General features: G+C 42.4%; 2 protein-coding genes across 3 annotated transcripts; one reads left to right on the top strand and one right to left on the bottom strand.

Annotated features, from left to right (window-relative positions):
- The first annotated feature begins 1,118 nt into the window (after nucleotides 1-1,118).
- Nucleotides 1,119-7,258, top strand: c1qtnf6a (C1q and TNF related 6a). Of its 2 annotated transcripts, none has more exons than XM_084371610.1 (3): nucleotides 1,119-1,199; nucleotides 4,276-4,479; nucleotides 5,113-7,258. In XM_084371610.1, exons 2-3 carry the CDS (start codon nucleotides 4,284-4,286, stop codon nucleotides 5,664-5,666), a joined length of 750 nt encoding a protein of 249 aa, XP_084227736.1. In that variant the 5' UTR covers nucleotides 1,119-1,199; nucleotides 4,276-4,283; the 3' UTR covers nucleotides 5,667-7,258. The 2 variants fall into 2 exon arrangements, with proteins under 2 accessions (XP_084227736.1, XP_084227737.1); XM_084371611.1 differs by having other exon boundaries at nucleotides 1,145-1,199; nucleotides 4,255-4,479.
- A 2,376-nt stretch (nucleotides 7,259-9,634) lies between these two features.
- On the bottom strand, nucleotides 9,635-19,636 carry chst12a (carbohydrate (chondroitin 4) sulfotransferase 12a). The gene is made up of 5 exons (XM_084371609.1): nucleotides 19,545-19,636; nucleotides 15,945-16,511; nucleotides 14,021-14,173; nucleotides 13,650-13,829; nucleotides 9,635-12,979 (listed from the first exon to the last, which is right to left on the bottom strand). The coding sequence occupies exons 2-5, from the start codon at nucleotides 16,311-16,313 to the stop codon at nucleotides 12,431-12,433; spliced, it is 1,251 nt and encodes a 416-aa protein (XP_084227735.1). The 5' UTR covers nucleotides 16,314-16,511; nucleotides 19,545-19,636; the 3' UTR covers nucleotides 9,635-12,430.
- Between the last annotated feature and the right edge of the window lie 1,977 nt (nucleotides 19,637-21,613).

Below are 21,613 nucleotides of genomic sequence, written 5' to 3'. Positions count from 1 at the left end.
GTGAGCAGTGCTGGAGGTTCCTCTTCCGTCATTGTACCCCTTATACTCTGTACTATAATCACATGTTTCTCTTCCTTGCATTTTGTCTAGCAGCTGCCTCTGAAGCTCAGCATTACAGTCTTAATTTGGGTCTGGAGCTGTACAGATTATAGCCTCTCTCTGCGTGTGTGGCTGCAGCAGATGGGAGGAGAATGGAGGAATTCAGCACAGAGGAAACGCAGAAGTCCCAGAGGAGGGTGACCAGGAGTTTAGTGACTTTTGTGAATAGACCCAGAGGAGTGGTCCTCCAGTTAAAGGAACAGTTCACCCAAAAATGGAAAAATTCAGTGCTTTTCTTCTCACCCCCATGAAGATATAAAGTGGTAGTCCACAAAACATTTCTGGAGACTCAAGGCAAAACAGCCTCGCATCGTTCTCCTGAACAACTGAAGAACAGCTGGACTGGTATAATTCAAGTCTCCAGAGCCCCGAGGTCACAATTTGATTTGAAAAGACTTTATTTACAACCTTTTTTAAGGCATTATCACTGTAGCTGCTAAGCTAATAGAATTAGCGCACACCCCATCTGAAATAGACAGACATGCTCGACCAGGTGTCAAAGGTGTAAATAACATCTTTTCAAATCAATCAAGTATTCGGAAGACACCTGACGAGCTGTATGGTCGGCCATTTTAACTTTTTTTGTTTGTTTGTTGCTTTTTTGTTGTTGTTTTTTCACACTTTCAAACAAGTCCCCATCTACTTCAGTTGTTTAGGAGAATGCTGGATCGCCATTTTTGCTGTGAAGCTCCTGACCAGAAATGTTTAGCGGGCAACAAAACTTCACTTGACTTCCCGTTGACACGGGGGTGAGCAGATGCTGAATTTTCATTTTTGGGTGAACTGTTCCTTTAAGCTCCATCCTACTCAGTTATCGGTGATGACATTGTCCAGTCCTTTAGCATTACTTCACTTTCAAAACAACTTTTGGCAAAGAAAGCCTTTCAAAATAGGGCTTATTCTAAGACTTTGATCCCTGAGGTGTTTCTGTCACATTAATGAGCGGACACTTGTTGCCTGAGTGCGTAAAACGAGGAGGGATCTAAAGGAAACCTCACTCCCACAGAGCCGTGGAGAGGAAGAGAGGGCTGCTGACTCAGGAGTCTCTCTCCTCCTCCTCCTCCTCCTCGGACTGAAGCGGCTGCAGAGACGTGAACGAGGTGAGATTCATTCAGATAAAACACATCTCTGTTATCTGTGGGATGCGCGCAGGTTGCATGGGCGCTGTAGCGATAATATAAAGCCATGAAGTGATTGCAGTTGCGTTTTTGCGCGACGGGACCGAGACAACAAACAGACAGAAACACGCTTCCATATCCTAAATCATGGAAATCTGCAAACTGTATATTAATTAATGCTGTTTTTATACTGCTGTCGCGCGCATTGCATATCTCTGCTTGTTTATTTATTTACTACACTTTGACTTTTAAGCTTATACTGTAAAAAATAATCCTTCAAAGCATCCAGGCCACAACAGATCCAGCATTTTGCATATTTCAAGTTCAAGTTTCCAGTTCAAGTGGGATTTTCCATGAACACCAGTTATGTAATGTCCCTGGTCAGCGTATGAGCCATAACAAACACCCTGCATGGTCATCTGTGGTTCAGTGTGGAAGTCCCACCAGAACCTCAACACAAGCAGCAGGTTTCCACTGCAAGACAGATCACACCTGATGAAACACCACCAGGACCAACAGTCATATTTTGATTGAATATGCAGCTCACTGTGCAGCTGCCAGGCCACTGATGGAAATGCACACGCAGAGACGCATAGACTGCCAGTGCACACAACTGGGAGAGCGGTAAACAAGGCTGGTTTCACTGGCTCCCCCATATATCTCAACTGTGCTGCTAAACAATTATTTAATAGGGAGAGCAAATGTCCCTGCAGCAAGAGTGTGTGTGGACAGATTATGAGACAATAGCCCCCTGGACAAGCAAACAAATTTTCACTCCTAATACATGGAGCAAGACCCTCTGACTGAAAGAGCCACACAACGACTACAAATGTCACAGCCACGCTGCTTGTAGTCGTTTTATGTCTCTATGTAGTCGTTTTGTGTCTCTTTGTAGTCGTGTTGTGTGTCTTTGTAGTCGTTTTGTGTCTCTTTGTAGTCATGTGTCCCTTTATAGTTGTTTTGTTTCTCTTAGTACTTGTGCTGTGTATCTTTGAAGTCATTCAGTCTCTTCATAGTTGTTCTGTCTCTCTGTACTTATTGGCATCTTTGCATGTCTTAGAGTCGATGTACGTCTCTTTGTAGTACTTTTGTGTCTCTTCATACTTGTTTTGTCTCTTTTTAGTCAATTAGTCTTATGTAGTTGTTTTGTATCTTTATGTTGTCTTTTGCATCTGAAAACAATCATTTTCCTACTCTTTGTAGTCATTTTGTCTCCTATTTTTGTCATTTTGCAGTCCAACGTAACAACACCACCACTCTGCATCTTCAAAAAGACCACCATTTTTCTGTACCTAATTAACAACATAGGCTAAATACACTCTGGTCCTATTTAGCTTTTCACTCCAACCACAACAGCAACTGGTCTCACAGGTTTGGATCATTTACGTTCATTGGCGTCACACTGGCGGGGAACACCGCTGGTTCAGGTTTTGAGCCGTACAACTGCAACAGTAAACTGAGCTTCTAAACACACAAAATGTGTTTCTGGTCATTTGCTGCCCCACCATGTCCTATCGTGTATGAAGAATGTAATTGTCAGTATGGATACAGCTGTCTTGTATAAACACAGCAGCACACACTGTTCCAGTTACAGTACACAGACACTGGGCGATCACTGCGAGTCTGGCAGACAGCCATCACTTTTCCATTCAAAAATACTCAGCTCGGCTCTCTGTTCAAAAAAAACCCCACTTCACTGCCTCTCTCTGGATAAAACTGTGAGGAGTCAATCCTCCTGAGTTAATTAGTGATGAATTACGGGCGGCCTGCAGGGTAGTTTCTCTGTTGATTTATGGTACTTGTGCCACTGCTCTGCTCCATTGTTTTGGAATTTACTTTAGGGATTTGGCTGAGAGTCGCATGAGTGAGTCAGACGCACCGTTGACCTCTCAGTCAGCTCTGTGGAGGCCAGAAACCCTCTATGGCTTTTCATTTAAGCAACCAGTGAAATGTCACTGACTCATAAACTAATATGCTCCTTTTTTCACAATTCTTGACTCCTATTGCTTTAGTCTGGGGTAAAAAATGTTTTTTCTGGCTCAAGGTCGAAGCTCCCTCTTTCACTTTTCCACTGCTCTGGGACTGACATCGAGGACAAATAATGATCTTATTTTCTTAGCAGCTGCTGAACAACTGATATTTAGGCTGGTAAATATGTTTCATAAATACAATCCAGTCATCTTTGCTGATGGTGATTTTCCTTTTTCTTCACGTGAACTGATGATTCCTTTATTTTCATGTTTATTGAAATCATTTAAACGTATTTGTAATAGTTTTATAAAGAATTTTAGGTATTTTAACTTCATATTCTGCATCATGATCACTTGGATCTGTTCACTAAAGGCCTTGTGGTCCCTGCACAATTCGTTATTTTAGCTCCAACACAGTGAAACACCCTGCTCCATAGCATCAGGCCAGCTGTCACTTTGTGATATTTTAAAAACATACATATAGAGCGCCCTTTTTAGCCATGCTAGCATCTATGAATAGTAATGTTGGTTGGTCAGTCAGTACACCAGTTTTGTACGGACTGAAATAGCTCATCCACTGCTCGATGGATTGCTGTAGAATCTTTCAACTTGTGACTTTTGCGATGTGTTTTGATTGATTTTATATTTTGTAGTATGTATGCTTTTTGTTATTGAGGAACTCCACCAATTTTACACAGTAAAGTGTGTTCCAGCTTCCTCTGGAGCCACAAAAGGCTTCATGCCACTTTTTTCACACATCCAGTTGTACTTTCCAAGACCTGTAAACACACTTTAATGAATAAAATTGGTGGAGTTACCCTTTAAATGTCCCTTACAATTGCTTTACTGTGATGTATTGTTGTGCATATTTTATTAAGTTCAACCTGATGTCATAGAACAAATGTTTGATTTCTAGAATAGAAGAGAAAACTGGAAATGTAATCATCTTTAAGGGTCCCAGAGCTGTCCACTGACTGTGCCCAGTTCCCAGGATCCAGATCCGCCAGCAGAAATGGATTCAAAGCGTAATAATCTGAAACTTTAAGGCTCTGCCAATCATCTGGTAGTTTCCTCTGCTCTTGCTTCAGGCACAGTCATGTTGGGTGTCCTCCTCCTTCTGTCCCTGACCTCCCTGGTGGCCCTGGTGCCTCCTCCGAGTGCTCCTCCTGTCCCCTGCAGGCGCTGCTGTGATGACCTGGAGCCAGAAGACGGCAGTGGAGCCGAGCCTCCCATCGGTGTGTTTAGCCGTGTGCCGGAGGTCCACACCTACATCAACATGACCATCCTCAAAGGTAACAGTGTGGGCCATATTAGGTCTCATGCCATTTGGCAGCATTTGCAGACATCATTATACTGTCCATCATAACAATGAGACCATTTTTCCCATTGGTTGATGCAATTTGTCAACCATATATGGGCAAATCTTTGACTGACACACAGAGCTTTTAGAGGATTTCAGAGCGTACTACAGGTTTTCTAAATAAAGCCACAAAATTGCATATTATGGAAAAAAGAAGGACTTACATAACCTTAGTGTTCACTTCATGAAATAGAACAAGATAGAAGGAGTCTTGATGGTCAAACTAGCTGCCACATATTTTCTTTATATGGAATTTAAAGGTGCAATATGTAAGAAATGGCCACCTGTTGCTACTAACTGTAGCTGCCATCATCATCCCATTAGCTGACTCAAGTATGCCTGCGCTATGAGATCACACCACTGGTACAGGAGCCTTGGAGCTCTGGGGCTAGCTGGTTAGCATGGCAGCTTTAGTCGATGTCTCTGAAAAACTGATATTTCTTCACATTCTGTTGAAAAGTTTAGTTAATTTCACCTTTAAAAGTGGCTTTAGTGTCTTTGTTTCTATCCTGTGTCAGCATAGTTTACTTATTTCTGTTGGGGTGGCTAATGTCACTGTTTCCAGGTGACAAAGGAGAACGTGGTGACAGGGGAACACCGGGTAAACCTGGACACGAAGGCCCTCCAGGCGCCAGGGGTCCCATGGGCTCCACAGGCACAAAAGGCCAGGCGGGCCCTCCAGGAGACCCCTGCAAAGCCCAGTACTCGGCTTTTTCCGTCGGCCGTCGCAAATCCCTCCACAGCCTGGAGTCCTACCAGGCGCTCGTGTTTGACACGGTGTTCGTCAACCTGGACGACCACTTCAACATGTTCAACGGGAAATTCGTCTGCCGCATCCCGGGGATCTACTTCTTCAACGTCAACATTCACACGTGGAACTTCAAGGAGACGTATCTGCACATCATGCACAACGAGTCGGAGCAGGCCATCGTGTACGCCCAGCCCAGCGACCGCTCCATCATGCAGAGTCAGAGCCTGATGCTGGAGCTGGAGCTGAGCGACGAGGTGTGGGTCCGCCTGTACAAGAGGCAGAGGGAGAACGCCATCTACAGTGATGATGTAGACGTCTACATCACCTTCAACGGATACCTCATCAAAGCTAGCGTAGAGGGGAAGTGAATGGCAGCGAGAAGGCGAGGCCAAGGATTAGACCGGTTGGACTTAAACGCATCGAACTGACGTGGGAGCACAGCAAAGGAATTCACTGTAAAATCATGAAACTGTAAAATTCTCTGATTTCTTTTATATTTAGATAAAAATGGAGCCGGAATCAGAATAGTTACTGGAGAATGAGCAATACCTCTTTGAGAAAATGTGAAGAAATAAACTGAATTACGGTCATCACCCCTAAAGAAAAATCTATTTTCTGAAATTTAAAGTGTAAAGGCAGATTCATTTACCTTACGCAGCATACACGACAATAAAAACTATTGTGCGCGGTTTTATTAAAGAAATAGTTCAACATTTTGCAAAATATGAGTGTTAGATGAGGAGATTGATACCACTCTTGCATATTTATGTCAAATTGCTAGCTAGAACCACCTGCGTAGCATAGCTTAGCTTAGCATAAAGCCTGGAAATTGGGAAAATGCTAGCCTGTCTCTGTCAAAAGGAGCCTTCTTTACACCTCGAAAAATCATTGAAAAAGATTTTGTTTGTAAAATCCGCACAAAGCAAGCATTAAAACAGCAATTCATCGTTTGACGGGAGGTTATTTGCCTGACAATTTCTAGACCGCGAGTAGAGAGTAGAAAGGGATTTTGCAACATGGATACAGAACCAGACTACCAGGCTATATGCTAAACTAAGCTAACCAGCTGCTAGCTGTAGTGTGTTATCTGTATCTGTTCAGCCCTACTTTATTTAAGAGAGTTTCTGCAGTAGGATAAAGTACTGTGTCATTGGTCATGTGGACTGATATGTGAGTTTTGTACATGGTGCTAAAACCAGGTGCTAAGTGAACTTTTGTTGTTTATAAACTTTGGGTTTGTGGTACTGCAGAAACTGTTCTCTCTCACTAAGATTTAATGTCTTGTGGTGACTTTCACATTTTTTTGGTTGAATTATGTTTACCAGACGGTGCTAAGTGTCCTCCCTCTCTCCCCCCCTTTTCATTTTAATGTCATGTCAATACAAAGTGAATGAATATAAACTGAGGCCCAAACGCAACATAAAGCATAATATGTTATGTAACCAGTCAAGTATAAATAAGATTAAATACACTCCTGTCACCTGGGACACCATTACCACCAATTAATACCAACATTGCCATTATGCCATTACTGATACGCCAAAAATAATCAGTATAAATATGTTTATGAGTGTATTATCATCAACTTTAACACCATTATTGATACTACAGTAGTAATTCAGTGTTATGTCATCTCTACCCTGACGTGTCTTGCTTTTATGTAGTTCCTCATTATGACCACTGGGGGGCAGTGTACACTGATGATTCAGCTTCAGCGGGGGTGAAAGCAGAAACAAGAACTGCTCGGTATTAATGCAGTTATTACATTTTTATAATACTATTAGTTGCAGTCCTAACACTAATGTACCAAGTTCGCAGATGGATTTACTAAAATTGTTGAAGCCATAAATTGAGTGTAGTTCCTCGCTGTGACCACTAGAGGAGGTACTGTCATTAATTTAAATGCTCCCATGTCACACTCCCAGTAAAAGCTTTTCGAAATAAAACAGGGAAACAGACAGCTGTGTTTCTTCTTGCTGTTCTTTATGTGACGGTTTACAGTTATGTTGACTAGTAACATAAATGGGCGCCACTGGGTGCAGTGGTTAGCACTGGCACCTCACAGCATGAAGGGATTCAGGTTCAAACCTGCCAGGTTGGGCCAGGTTGGCTGGGACTCTTCTGTGTGGGGTGGGTTACCTATGGGTGCTCCAAAGACATGCAGGTTAATTGGTGGCTGTAAGATGCCCACAGGTGTGAATATAAGTATGAATTGTTTTTCTCTATATGTCAGTGCTGTGATGAACTGGGGACCGGTCCAGGGTGTATCCCGCCTCTCCCACAATGTCAGCTTGGATCAGCAGTGTTTGATATGTTCTGAGTTTCTACAAGGGCACAAAATAATTTCTGGTAGTTTGGGGATACATTTGTGTTTAGCCTGAATTAGAAATGGTTAAGGTTTTAAAAAAACATCCTTGCAATCTGTTATTGCAAAGATCTTTGAAAAAAAATTGCTAGGTGGGAAGCCAGTGAGGGATCACACATCCCTGTCCTGCAGATCTTACTGCTCTCACAGCACAGACTGTCTCCAAAAGGGCTTGTAGAAGAGATTTTGACAAACATGAACACAGTGACACCTTCAGGTGGCCATGGAGAGCTGCTGAATAATAAGCTGCCCCCCTGAAGCTTAGATTTTCTGTGGCTTTGTAGCTTCAGCATCACCCTGAGCTTTTTTTTTTTCTCCTGTTTTCTTTGACTTCATCAGCTTTCTGATGACAGTTGTTTGGTGTTTAAATATGATACACGGTACCCATATAGTGTCATAAATGTATTGTGAAGATTACATGTGTGTGTCAGGACAGCATGTTGACTTCTCAGGCACAAACATCCTGAAGCTTCCTTGTTTTTTTGCTAAAATTGGCAGGATTGCCTGTTAAGATTTTTGAGGCTTTTCCTTTCCAGCTGTCCTCATACAGGATCCTCAACCCCCCCTCCTCTCCACAATGCCTTCATATCAGTCCTCACCACACAAAGTATCTATTCTGTTTCATGGTTTTGAGACAATACAAGATAACTCTTCACTGAAGGACATCTCATATTATGCTAATATGGCAGGGCAACATTAATTTCGAGCCAGTGTTATCTAATATGATTTGTATAATATCCTTGTATAGTATAATGCTGAGACAGAATGGATCGCTCTTTTATTCAGTAAGTGATTTGCACAAAAGCAGACTATTGGATTCTCCATCATGCCCACAACCTTTATTTCTCTTGTACAAAGACCAGATGATGAACAACACCATGACACTGATGAGACTGAATGATTACTTTGCATTTTCCCCGATGTACAAGTGAAGGAAGAAGATTGGCTGACTGAAAGGTCTCTCGTGACTTTCTTTTACAAACACACGAACCACAAAAATAGATTTTTTTTTTGGTCTGTGACACGATTTAATGTTAGAAGTTGGCATGAGGTCAAAATGTAGGAGAAGGTTTGGCACTGCAGCTTCAACAAGCCGTTAAGCTGTTCAGAGCGTAAATGTTATTGAAGTGTCCGCTGACTGGACAGAAATAATGAAAACTCTACGCTTTGGACAGTCATTAACGCAGATTTTCCCTTTACAAAAGCAGCATGTGCTCATAGGTTTTTATTCTGCCAATAAATAAACCGTTTCCCTTTTGCCTTACAACACTATTCCATATTACCGTGTTGTTGTTTGCACTTTTGAAGAAAAAAGACAAAAAGGAAACTGCTCACATGGTTAAGATCAGGACAGTAACATGAGAAAATACAACAAAAGAACAAAACAAGAATACAAAAGAGATGAAAATATGACCAAACACTGGTGACAGGGAGTATTCTCAGTTGTCTCTGCTTTCCTGTGTGTGTACATTTAAACATACATGGAAAATGCACCAAGTGATGATGACACACTTTTGGGAAAACCAACCACTGATGCGAAGTAAATTCATTCAGGAGTCAAAGTTTGATTAAAATAAAAAACATACAGTCAAATACTGTACACTTACAAAACAAACAAACCAAAAGGCAGCGGACAACACTGAGTCAATAGTGTGAACATCTTCGTGATTTGCAGAATAATGTGGCACCGAGCACGTCAATGACATCACGTACAACACAAATCACACAGTAATCCTATCTGTTCAACGACACACAGTAATGCACTGCACACATGCACACTGACAAGAGTCCTCACAGCATCATGAATCAATACAAATCCCCATGAAGACAGTCATGCTGAAGGGCTCGGCTGTCTCCTCGTCCTTCCAAAGAATAATCACACATGACAAACAAGGCCCAGTATATCAAATATACCTTGTTGTGGCTTCATACAGCTCTCACTGTATTTTGTTCCAAGTAAAAATTAAGTCCTTCTACAAAAATACGTTGTGGTTTGTTTTTTTTTTGCTGTGTAAACTTTTGCAACCAAAAAGGCACTATCTTAATCGTCCCACTCTTCTCGTATAAAACATGTAGCGGATCCTTGCCCAGAACACTGATTCTAACTTTGATCAAAACATTACTTGGAAAACTCAAACATTGACAACAGCCTCATCTTGAAACTTTACAGCTGTACTTAAAAAGGTCCAGTGTGTAGAATTTAGGGCCAGAAATGGAATATAATAATTATAATTATGTTTTTATTTCTGTATAATCACCTGAAAGTAGGAATCGTTGTGTTTTTGTTACCTTAGAATGAGACTTTTCACATTTCTTGCTTTTGGCAGCTACCACAGGGGGAGGTGAGACGAGGGTTGCTCGGTTAGTTGCAATCTGCACCCTCACCACTAAATGCCCCTAAATCCCTCACACTGGACCTTTAACATGCATGCATTGACCAAACACGTGGAGTAATGTATCTTAGCAACATACTGAAAAACACTCCTTCTGGCTTCTCGTAATGTGCTCAGCTCCTTGCTACAAAATACTACGTCCCTTGAAAATACTGCCCTTGTAAAATGTTCATTATATTGAGAGAGGGAGACATCAACACTGCTGCAGTCTCCAGGGTTACCTAAAGTAGTTCAGTGTGAATAACTGCAAACATGATCAAATGCTGATGATAAAACTCAAGCAAAAATAATACAGAATATGTTCCCTTTAGAAAAGCACACAGATGCTCGCCTCTGTACATCCAGCTGAGATGAAAACAAAAGAATGTTCAAACTCCAGTTTTCTGCCTCAAAGACAAGCCGAGACACGTCCAGATACTCAGTCTGCTGCTCACTGGAGCTGCTGCTGTGCTTCTACAGTATACGCTGAGGCGTCAGTCTGACATGTGGTATCATGCTGAATAACGCAAGCTGCTAAAATGTCTAAAATGTAAATGGACTTCTCCATGCTGAAATGTAACAGGTTTGAAGACGCAGTATGGTTTGTTGTTAATGTGGTGCAGTGTGTGTTATGTAACATATGACTGTCTCCCTTTTGGGTGTGTTGATGAGGTATAAAATAATCCCTCCTGTTTCTGATGTTGATAGCTGTCATTAGTATGTGTTTAACATAAAAATCCCTTTAATGTTTAACATAAACATTGCACTTGCACTTAATGTGAAATAAATTAGATGACGATTGACACTTTAGTGCAACTACACCTTAAACTAATCTAGCAACACCTTGTTTTAACTAATCGCCCAAATTTCCAATGCATCTGTGTGAACCAAAACGGTTGTGTGGAGTACGGCTCCGTGACATCTCTACGGCGAGGCTTCAAACATCCTGCTACGAAGCCTGTGTAGTCACGACACAAATGTGGCTCCAGAAATGACAGACGGGGCGTGACATCAAACTCAGCGGGGAGTTTAGAGTGGAGGACTACACTGAATGTGAAGCATCTTAGGACACCCGCTGTTTGCAAAATCAACAGCTCAACTGTCTCCCTTGTGTGCTTCTTTTTACCTTAGATTTAAAAAGTCAAACAATAATGGGCATTAATCACCTGGCTTCATCTCATGAGTGTGCTTCCTTAGAGCAGTCCTTAAAGGTGCAATATGTAAGATTTACTCAATACTCAATAAACAAATATGGTGCAGGATATCACCAGAGTAACCTCTGACTGCCTCTGACTGTAACCGCCATTAGCTAGTTAGCTGTGCAGCTAGCAGTTCAAACTTGGACCTCAGGGACCAGATGTGCATCAGTGTTTACACTGCTAGCACAGGAGCTGTAAATTGGTACGGGCTGGCGCTAACTGGCTAGCATGCTAACTTCACTGCAACAAAATAAATGACACAACGTCAAAACTGTTATTTTCTTCACATTCTGTTGATGATTTTAGTTAAAGTGTAACTACCGTTTTTTACAACCTGGACCTTATTTCTAGCATAAAATATGATGCTTTACTCACCCAGATAACTTTGGTGTCATTTGGCGTCATTCGGACGAAATTCGATCCAGTGTAGCGCCGCGTATATCCATATAATGCAAGTGATCCGGGCACTGAAGCGCAGCCTCTATGAGCATTATCTGCCGCGAAACTAGTTCATTTCACCAATATTTTGTTACGATACGCTCGTGCTATTCCCCTCTGAGTCCGCCTGTTGCCTGTTATCAACATCCGGGGTCTGTAGGTTGACCTACTACCTCTGACCTGGATGATGTCATCTCTGAGCTGCGCGCGCACCCCGACAGCCGGCTTGTTTACCTGTAGCTGCTACTGCTAGTTTGACCTCGGATGTTGATAACAGACAAGCCCGGACTCAGAGGGGAATAGCACTAGCGTATCATGACAAAATATTGATGAAATGAACTAGTTTCGTGGCAGATAATGCGTTATATAGAGGCTGTGTTTCGGTGCCCCGTCACTCGCATTATATGGATATACCGGCGCTACACTGGATCTAATTTCGTCCGAACGACTCCAAATGACACCAAAGTTATCTGGGTGAGTAAATGATCATATTTTATGCTAGAAATAAGGTCCAGGTTGTAAAAAACGGTAGTTCCCCTTTAATTTTTGAAAGTTTTTAACACAGTTCTTACATATTGCCCCTTTATTAATGTGCACATTCAGTGTAGAATAAGAGTGGACGACACATCTGCAAAGCCCACAACAAATAGAGGTGTGACTGTTGTTGGAGTGTAGCGTTATTTCATGACATTAAAAAAACTGTGTACGTGTGCATGTGTGTGTGTCTGTGTGTGTGTGTGTGTGTGTGTGTGTCTGAGTCACTCATTGAGGATCGAGTCTGGTCTGTGGTACCCGAAGAGCCTGAAGTCAGGTTCGTACAGCTTGTAGAGTTCCCTCCTCGCCTCAACAGGCACTGTGCTGAACCAATCAGCCTCCCAGCTGCTGGCTGTGAGGTTCCTATGAGAGGTGGGGAACTCCACCACATTGTCCACCCGCAGCTGGCGTAGTAGGTGCTCGGCGTCCTCCTCTGCCGTCTCCAGATGGCCCACAAAGTCATACTGGATCTGGCATGGGTGGCAGAGCCGATACACTTGCCGCCAGTGCTCGTTAAAGGGCATCTCCTTCTCAGTCTGAGGGTCCAGGAGGTACTGGATGAATTGGGAGAAGGAGGGGTGAATACCCACATTAAACGCCTCATCCACCGAGGCAGGAGGCGTCGGCTGGTTGGCGTAGCGGCGCAGCATGACCTGTGCAAAGCGCCGGTAGAAGTCTTCGTTGGGCAGCTCGAATTTATTCCGGTAGGCGGAGATGAGGCGCACAAAGGGGTCCCTCACAAAAAGGAACTTGGTGTACTTCTTCAGCTTCACCTTCAAAAATCAATTAAAACTGTATTAACACATAACATGAAAGATGAAAGAGGACTCTAAAGCTTAAAGTAATGTAATTTCAAGAGAAGTACACACTGGCACAGCTGAAAACTGTGAGGGTGAGAACAGTCTGGAGCAGTGCCACCAAAAAAAGAAAATAAATGAATAAACTCATGTCCTTGTGTGGGAGGCACAGAATCACAGAGTGAATTAAAGCTAGCAGATGTAATAAGATGATACTGATATCATGGGATAACGCTAGCAGAGGCAGGTTAAAACCAAAATGCATCAGTGCTGAGGTGGCAATCACAGCGAGATGCTTTGCGAGATGTGTTGGCATCAAAAATGTTTGTATGTGTGTGTAACAGCTCAGTGAGCTCAGAGCTGCTGGGTCCAAGTTTGACACTGCGGTGGAGCTTTTATTTATATAGCTCGTATTGTGTCGCAAATTACACATCAGGCAAAAGCAGAGCATGTTCCAGGAGAGGAGCACATAAAATATAGTCACTCTCACAACAATTGACAAGCATAAAGCCTCACCGTGCACCATGCAGCACATTTACCCCCAAAACACAGCAATTAATACATTCAATTAATAAACAATGTATTCCATTTTTATATTTCCTTATCATCGTCACCATATAGTGCACAACAGAGTATTTTAACTGACCTTCATGAGGTGCTTTGCGAACTTGCCGTAACGTTTCCAGAACTTGTTGAAGGTAAAGTGCATGCTGCTGTTGTGGACCAGGTCCCTGGGGATGGCCAGCGGGTCTCTCTGGGGAACACCGTCCCTCAGCAGGCTTTCACTGAGGACAATCATGATGCGCTTCCAGTTACTGCACGCCACCTGAGAGGAGGAGGGAGCACATGTGAAAGTTTGAAGTAATATCCTTTGAAGGAGCCATGAAGGCGAATAAAGATGAAAGAAACAGGTGAAATCCTACAGTATGAAGGTCTACGAGAGCCGTATACATGAAAACTTCTTCTAGAATAAATCAATGTTAATAAAGCAGTAAAAACATGTGGATGTTTGCATACCTTGGGAACATAGCAGTAGATAATGCCATGCCTGTCATCCACAATAAGGTGATCCAGCTCCTTGTTGGGAATGTCATCAAAGGAACGGTTTTTGCCAGGAAACACCACGCTGTCATTTGCGCACATCTCCTGAAGTAACCTCCGCCGCTGCTCCTGATTACACACACAGACAAACACATTTTATCATTAGCAATTATAATGAGGAAAGAAATTTACATTCTTCCTACAGTGCACAAACAAATGTATACGAATAGACCAAAGGATGACTAATGAAAGGAGACATCAGGAATTCAGAAAGCCTTTTCTCTTCATGTAGCCTGCATATAAATAGATTAGTGTTGGTATTTAATCAATAGTTGCTGACTTTAAGGCCCACACAGGTGTTTCCACTTACTCTGGCTGATTAGACCGCCGCTCGTAATTAAATTGGATGGAGCTCTGCTGTTAATACATGAGGTCACCAATCTACTTGAACCAACAAGAATGAGAAAGCTGTAACTTCTCCAGCACAAACAGGTGCAACTCAATTAATAAGTCAGGTCAGACAGATGTCGATCAATCGCAGTTATTACACGCACACACAGTCCAGAGGAGGAGCTGTATGATTTGCAATTCTAAACAAAGTTCATCTACTTCTTCTCGTGTTTAAGACACTTGGCCTTTGAGAACTTATGTGAGCTTCTGTAAGAAATCATGTTGATATTTCTAAAAATAAGATATTGAAATGTAAGTATCATTTTGGCACTAATACAGAAGTCCTCCCACAGTCTTTTTATGGCGGACGTTTAAGTTTCTGTAGCAGGAAAAGCAAAAGTGGGACTAATGACATTAACAATGTTCTATTTCCGTGCCCTGTTACACCAGTGAGTCAGAATGCAGCTGGGTGCTGGCATGAATGAAACGCAGCCATTATGAACGGTATTATTTATACATGTGCTTTATCTGCTATTAGGGCCGAGCAATTTTATTTTCAATCACGATTTTGGCTAACAACAGTAATGAAAACAAACTAATCCAGATAAAATGATTATTGTGCAGCATTCCTTTCACAAAGACGCTCTCGTTTTATTGTGTTGTAAATTCAGTGCTTTATACAACCGTTGTGTGCTGTTACCATTCTCTAAAAGAACAAGCTGACTGTCAGCCAGGCTGTGGTGCGTTAAGTTCAGGTCACTGTGTGAGTCGACATTTGTGAAAACCCAGTCAAGGCAGCTGCCTCTTGGATTTTGATGTGCGTCTAAATGTGCTGTTATGTACCGGTGCCTGGAGCAGCTAAAAAGGAGGAGAAAGACACATTTCAGCAATCCTTCCTCACATTATGTATATCAAATATAGATGACATTATTATACACATCATATATCAAATACATGTATTATATAATATGTCATTATTATAATAGATTAAGATATTTCATTATAATAAGACATGTTTTAGTTCAATTTTATTCAAAGCTCTAGAAAATCTGTTGGTAAAATGACCATTTTTGATAAAGTTTAATAAATGTGTGATGTTTCCAAAGTCAATGAGTAATCGTTTTAAATAAGGGCTGACAGGTGGCCTCTGAGCCAAACTCAGCACATATTAAGGTTCCAATTGGCCGGCCGGATGGTGGAAAATAAAAATAAAAATAATAAAAAACATATCTACATTGATTTATGCCACTCCATTTTTTGTGAGGTAAAAATCCTCTTTAGAAATGCAGGATCCCTAATCATGAATTATTTTCATAATAACGTCAATACGATAGGTGGTTACTTTTGGCCCGTGACTCACCATTAAGTTTTAGTTTCGGCCCCCCCATGTTTTAAGTAATCATATACTGCCATGATTGCACAGCCCTACCTGCTGTAACCTGTCAAAAGGTTTTTTGTGTCAATTAAACATTTATAAGGAGAGAAACCAATTACATCTTCAGGTTCTAACCTGTCTCTCACGGAGCTCTGCTGCCACTGGAGTCAGGTGAATCTTCCACTCCCGCCGCGGTATATACCGCTCTTCTGCCTTCTCTGATTGGTTACTTGTGTCAGCAGGAACGGGGTCTGTGGGTTCACCAGTTCCCGGCTCTAGAAACTGGTTAACGAAGGCATCGATGTCGGACAGGAAGGACGGGGTTCGGGAGGTTTGAGGCCGCGGCTGGGCGGGAGCTGGGTGAGGGATTTTCGGGCCCGGCGAGACTGGGGTGTGCAAATACAGATGTGATGCTCCGACGTCATCCCAGTAGATGATGATCAGGAGGATCATGAAGGCCGAGCCCAGGACGACGAAGACGCGGAACATCCTGGACGTTCCCATGGTGACTGTTGCTTGCTACAGGGTCACCATGGCAACAGAGTCAGGGTCCAGGAGTTCTCTCTCAGCATGGCGATAGATAGATGGCAGCTATAGCGGAGCCTGTGGTAGGATGGAGCTTATCATGATGTTGGTGCACTGCAGGGGTCTAACTGGCCATCCATGGATTAACTCTCACCTCTGCTCCATACCTGCAGCTCCCTGCGGACGGAGAGAAAATCACTGTTACATATTCTGTCTTTCTTAGAGTTTAATAACCACCTCCTTTTCCAAAGTCAGATTATGTGCTTGCCTCACCGCTGGCGAGCATATCGAACAAGAATGACACACAGATGAGCTCACAACCCAGCAGCCAGGTTAAATGTTCATATAATAATACACAAGGCAGTGTTCTCAAAGCACCTTGGTAGAGTACCAGGCAGGCAGAGTTCAAGGCACAAAGTAAAAACAAAGGATGATCTTTCCCCTGCGAATGAGAGCGAGGTATTCTGGCTCCTCTTAATAAAAACTGGAGCAAAGTGGGAAAGTCTGACGGTTTATTGGCTGCACATTTTTGACAAGGCATGAACTGACTCTCTCCTTCACCTCTCTGAGTTGACTTTACTCCCACTCCCGGCAGTAAAATCACAAGTGGTTGTCAAATGTCTGCCTGCCAGGGGCTCTGCATACCATACAGTGCTAACTTCTTCATTGCACAAGCATCCCGCTGTACCCACAGCAGGCTTCCTATGGATTATGGTACAGCATCGGCACACTGTAATACTGAGCACCTCTGAAGTAATAAAAGCCCCTATGTTAGCAACATTTGACCGAGCGCCAATAGCAAATATTTTACGCACCAAACCAAGATATGTTCTGTATGTGCAAAAACACACTGAAGCTTACTGTGCTCATGCAATGCTCGAAATAGCCCATTGCTTTATAGAAGCAGACAGATACACAGTGTCTGTTCTGCCATAAAATCCATGTGTCTTAATTCCACTGGTCTCCGAATGTCTATCTTCTTATTTGAAAGTGAGTTAAAAGTCACAGGGCGTCACTTTTCCATTCCTACACTCTTCTAAATTTGGAGCTCACTCGTGCAACAGTCCTCATATTATTTCCTCTTTCCTGAAGCTGAGAGGGGACCATTGACATGGAAAATCATCATTCCCCTCTCCAGAGGCAGCAGACTGCACTCCTGTTCCCCTCTGCACACCAACGAATTTACTGCTGCCCTGTGTCCTCCATGAGTTATTTGAGTCTTTCCATTGTATAATGCTTCATACTCCTACTCCATTACAAACAACTCAGAGGAAAAAGTTCCACGCTTCACTCCATTTATTGTGACTGTGGCTGTTTCTAGTACTTAGCAAATAAAGATTTTGAATAGAAAACACTGGATCGTGCAATAAATGATCTTCTATGTGCTCCACGTCAAATATAACAATAGTAAAATACTGTTTACACGTGAATGTGCACAACAATACTTAACAGAATTACAGCTACAGCTAACAATTATCTCATCATGGATCCATCTGCTGAATACTTTCTCTATTAATGAATCATTTGGTTAAAGGGGCACTGTGTAGTTGTGGGGAAGAAATTTAAATCAGAAGAGAAAGATCTTCATGACTGATTTTTTTTATGCCTAAACAAACTGAATAAACAAACTGACCTTAAAGAACAACACAGTTTCATACTGTTTTATGACCTTATTTTCCTCTGAGAACAGCTTGTTTATTCAGTTATGGAAAAAATACATATTTTTGAGTTTGCATTATTACCTCATTAATATTGTAAATATTTAAATTCTGAGTTTGAATTTTGTACTACTTACTACATAGTGCCCCTTTAATGAAATATTAGTAGAAAAACCCAATTAAACTTTATTAAATGCCTTGTTTGTCTGACGAATGTTTCAAAATCCAAAAATATTGAGTATTAAATATGGTTAGATCAAGAAAAGGATGATATTTCCACACTTGACACACTCAAACTTTTGGATTTGTGTGGTTCAGGAGTAGAAATTCAAACTCAGAATTTTAATGTTTACAATATTAATGAGGTAATAACACAAACACAGAAATATTTACTTTTTCCATAACTGAATAAACAAGCTGCTCTCAGAGGAAAACAAGGAACACTGTTTGAAGCTAGAAAGGTGGCAGGGTCCGCCACATATAAACAGTAAGAGATTGTGTTGTCCTTTGAGGTCTTTGTTTATTCAGTCATGAAAACTAAGAAAGTTTGTTTATTCTGTTTTTTAACGCATTAAAAAAAATCTTTCCTAACTGACTAAAAGTTCATCCCAGACACTTCATCGTGCACCTTTAAAAAAATGACTGAAACACTTGACTCAAATGCAAACGTATCGCCTGTTGATCAACTCTCAGCACATAACACAATCTAACAGTAACACTCACAGGAGCCATGTTCCTGCACCATCACACATGAGGTATATATCTTGCTAATAACAGTGACACACTTGTACTATTACAGTAGATTAAGGTAATTGTACTTTTTACTGAGGCTGGCAGCCTGAATCTGAACAGCTGCCTCCTCCACCATCACACGGGACAGCAGCTGAAGCATTAAATCAACATTGAGAGATATTGAGGGGGAACACCCCTTTAAATTTGACTTAAATATTTGAGTAGGTAAGTTCGTAGCGCCTGTGCTGACTCCGAAGTCACGTTACAGCCTGTTAATGATCATTTGTTGGTGTTTAGTTGCCTCCTGACTGCTCGGCTCTTGTAATGTCAGTCAGCACCTCGGTGCCGGTGTCACAGCAGCTGTGTCAACAACACATGAAGCCGCACAAAGCAGCCAGCGACTGGGGGGGATCACACCGTCCTGTCCGCAGCAGCCGCCAGCGGATGCCAGACCGGACACAATGTCGCCTTTGACGGGGGAGCAGCGCCGCGGGGACGGGCTGTTCCTCTCGCCGGGAGGGGTAGAGAGGGGGGGTTCGGGGCATGTGGCTCGGTCCGTCCAAAGAGCCGCGTGGTCTCCGTGAGTCAAACGAACGTGGAGACAATGCAGGAGGAGAGAGGAGCGAGCTTCAGCACCGCCTGTGGGCTTTATCAACACATACATGGGTGTCTAGGAGTCAAAGTGGAGCTCAGCACCGGAGCACATTCACACGCGAGAAAATGTTCCTGCCACTAACAAAATGAAGTCTCGTGTTACTTTACGGCCTTCTTTGTTAATAAGAAGAAAGACGAGCAAAAAGAAAAAACAACACCTTCTCACCTCTTTTCGTGCCCGCCAGCTCCCAGCGCCGCGTCAGCTGCCCGTGATGAGAGGAGCCCCCTTTTTTTCTTCTTGGAGACGGGAGCGAGAGCACGCCAAGCACCGCGAGACTTCTCGTGGATGAGGTTTCTGCAGAGTGTGAGCTCATGAAGGGGGGAAAAATTCACTTTTCTGGGTCAGCTCCAGCAAAACATGTCTCTACTCCGGGATGATTTATGTAGACAGTCTCTCCTCCTCCTCCACCTCATCCCTCCCACAGCAGGGGCCGCGCGCTGAAAATAACCGGCAGTACCTGCAAAAAAACAAACGTTATCTTCACTCAAGAAATTAGAGCAAAGGAGGGAGGATCAGGAGATGTGGCTGTGGGGGATCTGTGTCTATTCCTGTAGCCTCGGGCTGATGCGCTTAAAATCCTGTTATTTGTGAACTTTTCATCCTGTGACATCAAACGTAGCAAGGAGCCCTGACACACACACACACACACACACACACACACACACACACACACACACACTCCATCATCTGCTTTCCATCAGCATCACACATTTCACCCCCCACTCCTGACTTTTTTCTCTCAGCTCTGAGTTCTCATGATTCTGCTTAAAATAACTTTGAACTCTGGCAGTCATACTACTTTGAACACACACACACACACACACACACACACAATTAATACAAAATTCTCAAGAAAGGGAAATGAAGATAAGATTGAGCCTGTTCATAACATCACTTCCAGCCACTGAGGCACGTGGACGATGAACATGTTGAAGCAGGGTTGTCCTGATGATATTACGTCATCTATAGAGTCATATTACATTTCATCGTGTTTATTACTTTCATGTATTTTATTACTTTTTGATGATGATCACACAGAAGTACTGCACATTGCTGCGCATCTCTCGCAGCAGATGAGGAGATTATCTAGCACCCTTATGAAAGCGGTTACTCTAAATCCCCCTCTGGCCGGCCCATATTTGTCAAATTCAACCTTCTGGTGTCCTCTGAAAAACATTGCCTAAACACTGATTTATGAGCTGGTGAAATCAGCAGTGTCCAGAGCACGTGCAGGCTTACTGAGTTAGAGATAATATTGCTGAGAAAACATAGAAAATGCCACTGTACATGCTTTTTAAAACCACTGAGCTATGAATGAGGATATTTGGCAGACGGTTAGCCTGCTGAAATACAGTGTTTGCAATAAACAGCTTCAATTTAAAGGCAAAGACATGAGCTTTAAAGCTGGAATTCACAATGTAATAAAATTGAATAACAGGCCTTTTAAACCAGCCGACACCAGCCAACAACTCAAACCAGAGTTAATGTAGAAAGAACATGCTTTCTGACAAACCTTTTATGGTCCGTTACACACAATCGTATCCTTCAGACTTTTTCCAAACCTTCTTATGTTCTTTCTGGTGAAATGCTGATTTATTTCCTCGTCAAGGCTGCTGAAATTACTCACACGAAACAATCTGAGAAGAGAAAATCACTTTTTGACTACAAATTCTTAACTATTCGGCCCTCTAACTAATTTGGTAAACATTACACAGAAGGCTGTATTAATAACCCCAGGGCCTCTGGGCACTGAAGTTTATAACCCCACCTTAATTATTTTGAGCATTCAGTCAAGCTGGCATGTCAGATGCACCAGACCATGACTCCTCTGTTCTTCATAGATCTGGTTTTCTTTGCCTTCTAGTTGTTATTTCTGTGGAGCCTGACGTTTTAAAAAGGAGGCATACTTTTTTCTTTACTTTGTCTCCCATTCGCTGACAGTCCTCTCATGCTCAGTGGCCCCAGATTGCCCCAGACTTACTGGTTTCTACTGGTACTTAGATTTAGGTACAAACAAGGGAGAACACTTGGAAAACAGACACAACAGTGACATCCTGCATTACCATATTATGATATAATGTACTTTTCTGTTGTTATGTAATAGTCCAACAAGGACAAATGCTTTTTGCCTTTTCTTATGGTAGTTGTGATAATCATTTTTACAGCTGTAAGTTGCAGGCAAGCTACACCCAAAGTGCCGTGTGAGTACAGGGTAACCAAGGGAGAGCAGTGGA

Source organism: Pagrus pagrus (assembly GCF_965226575.1).
Source record: "Pagrus pagrus genome assembly, chromosome: 13".
Classification (NCBI taxonomy): Eukaryota; Metazoa; Chordata; class Actinopteri; order Spariformes; family Sparidae; genus Pagrus; species Pagrus pagrus.
The sequence above is the reverse complement of the archived record's forward strand: the minus strand, read 5'-3'. Positions and strand labels throughout refer to the sequence as shown.

Coding starts and splice junctions, on each gene's coding strand:
- c1qtnf6a (XM_084371610.1), top strand. CDS start 4,284: ATGTTGGGTGTCCTCCTCCTTCTGTCCCTGACCTCCCTGGTGGCCCTG. Junction 4,480..5,112: donor CAACATGACCATCCTCAAAG/GTAACAGTGTGG, acceptor CACTGTTTCCAG/GTGACAAAGGAGAACGTGGT.
- chst12a (XM_084371609.1), bottom strand. CDS start 16,313: ATGGGAACGTCCAGGATGTTCCGCGTCTTCGTCGTCCTGGGCTCGGCC. Junction 14,174..15,944: donor CAGAGCTCCGTGAGAGACAG/GTTAGAACCTGA, acceptor GTGTGTAATCAG/GAGCAGCGGCGGAGGTTACT. Junction 13,830..14,020: donor TCTACTGCTATGTTCCCAAG/GTATGCAAACAT, acceptor TCCTCCTCTCAG/GTGGCGTGCAGTAACTGGAA.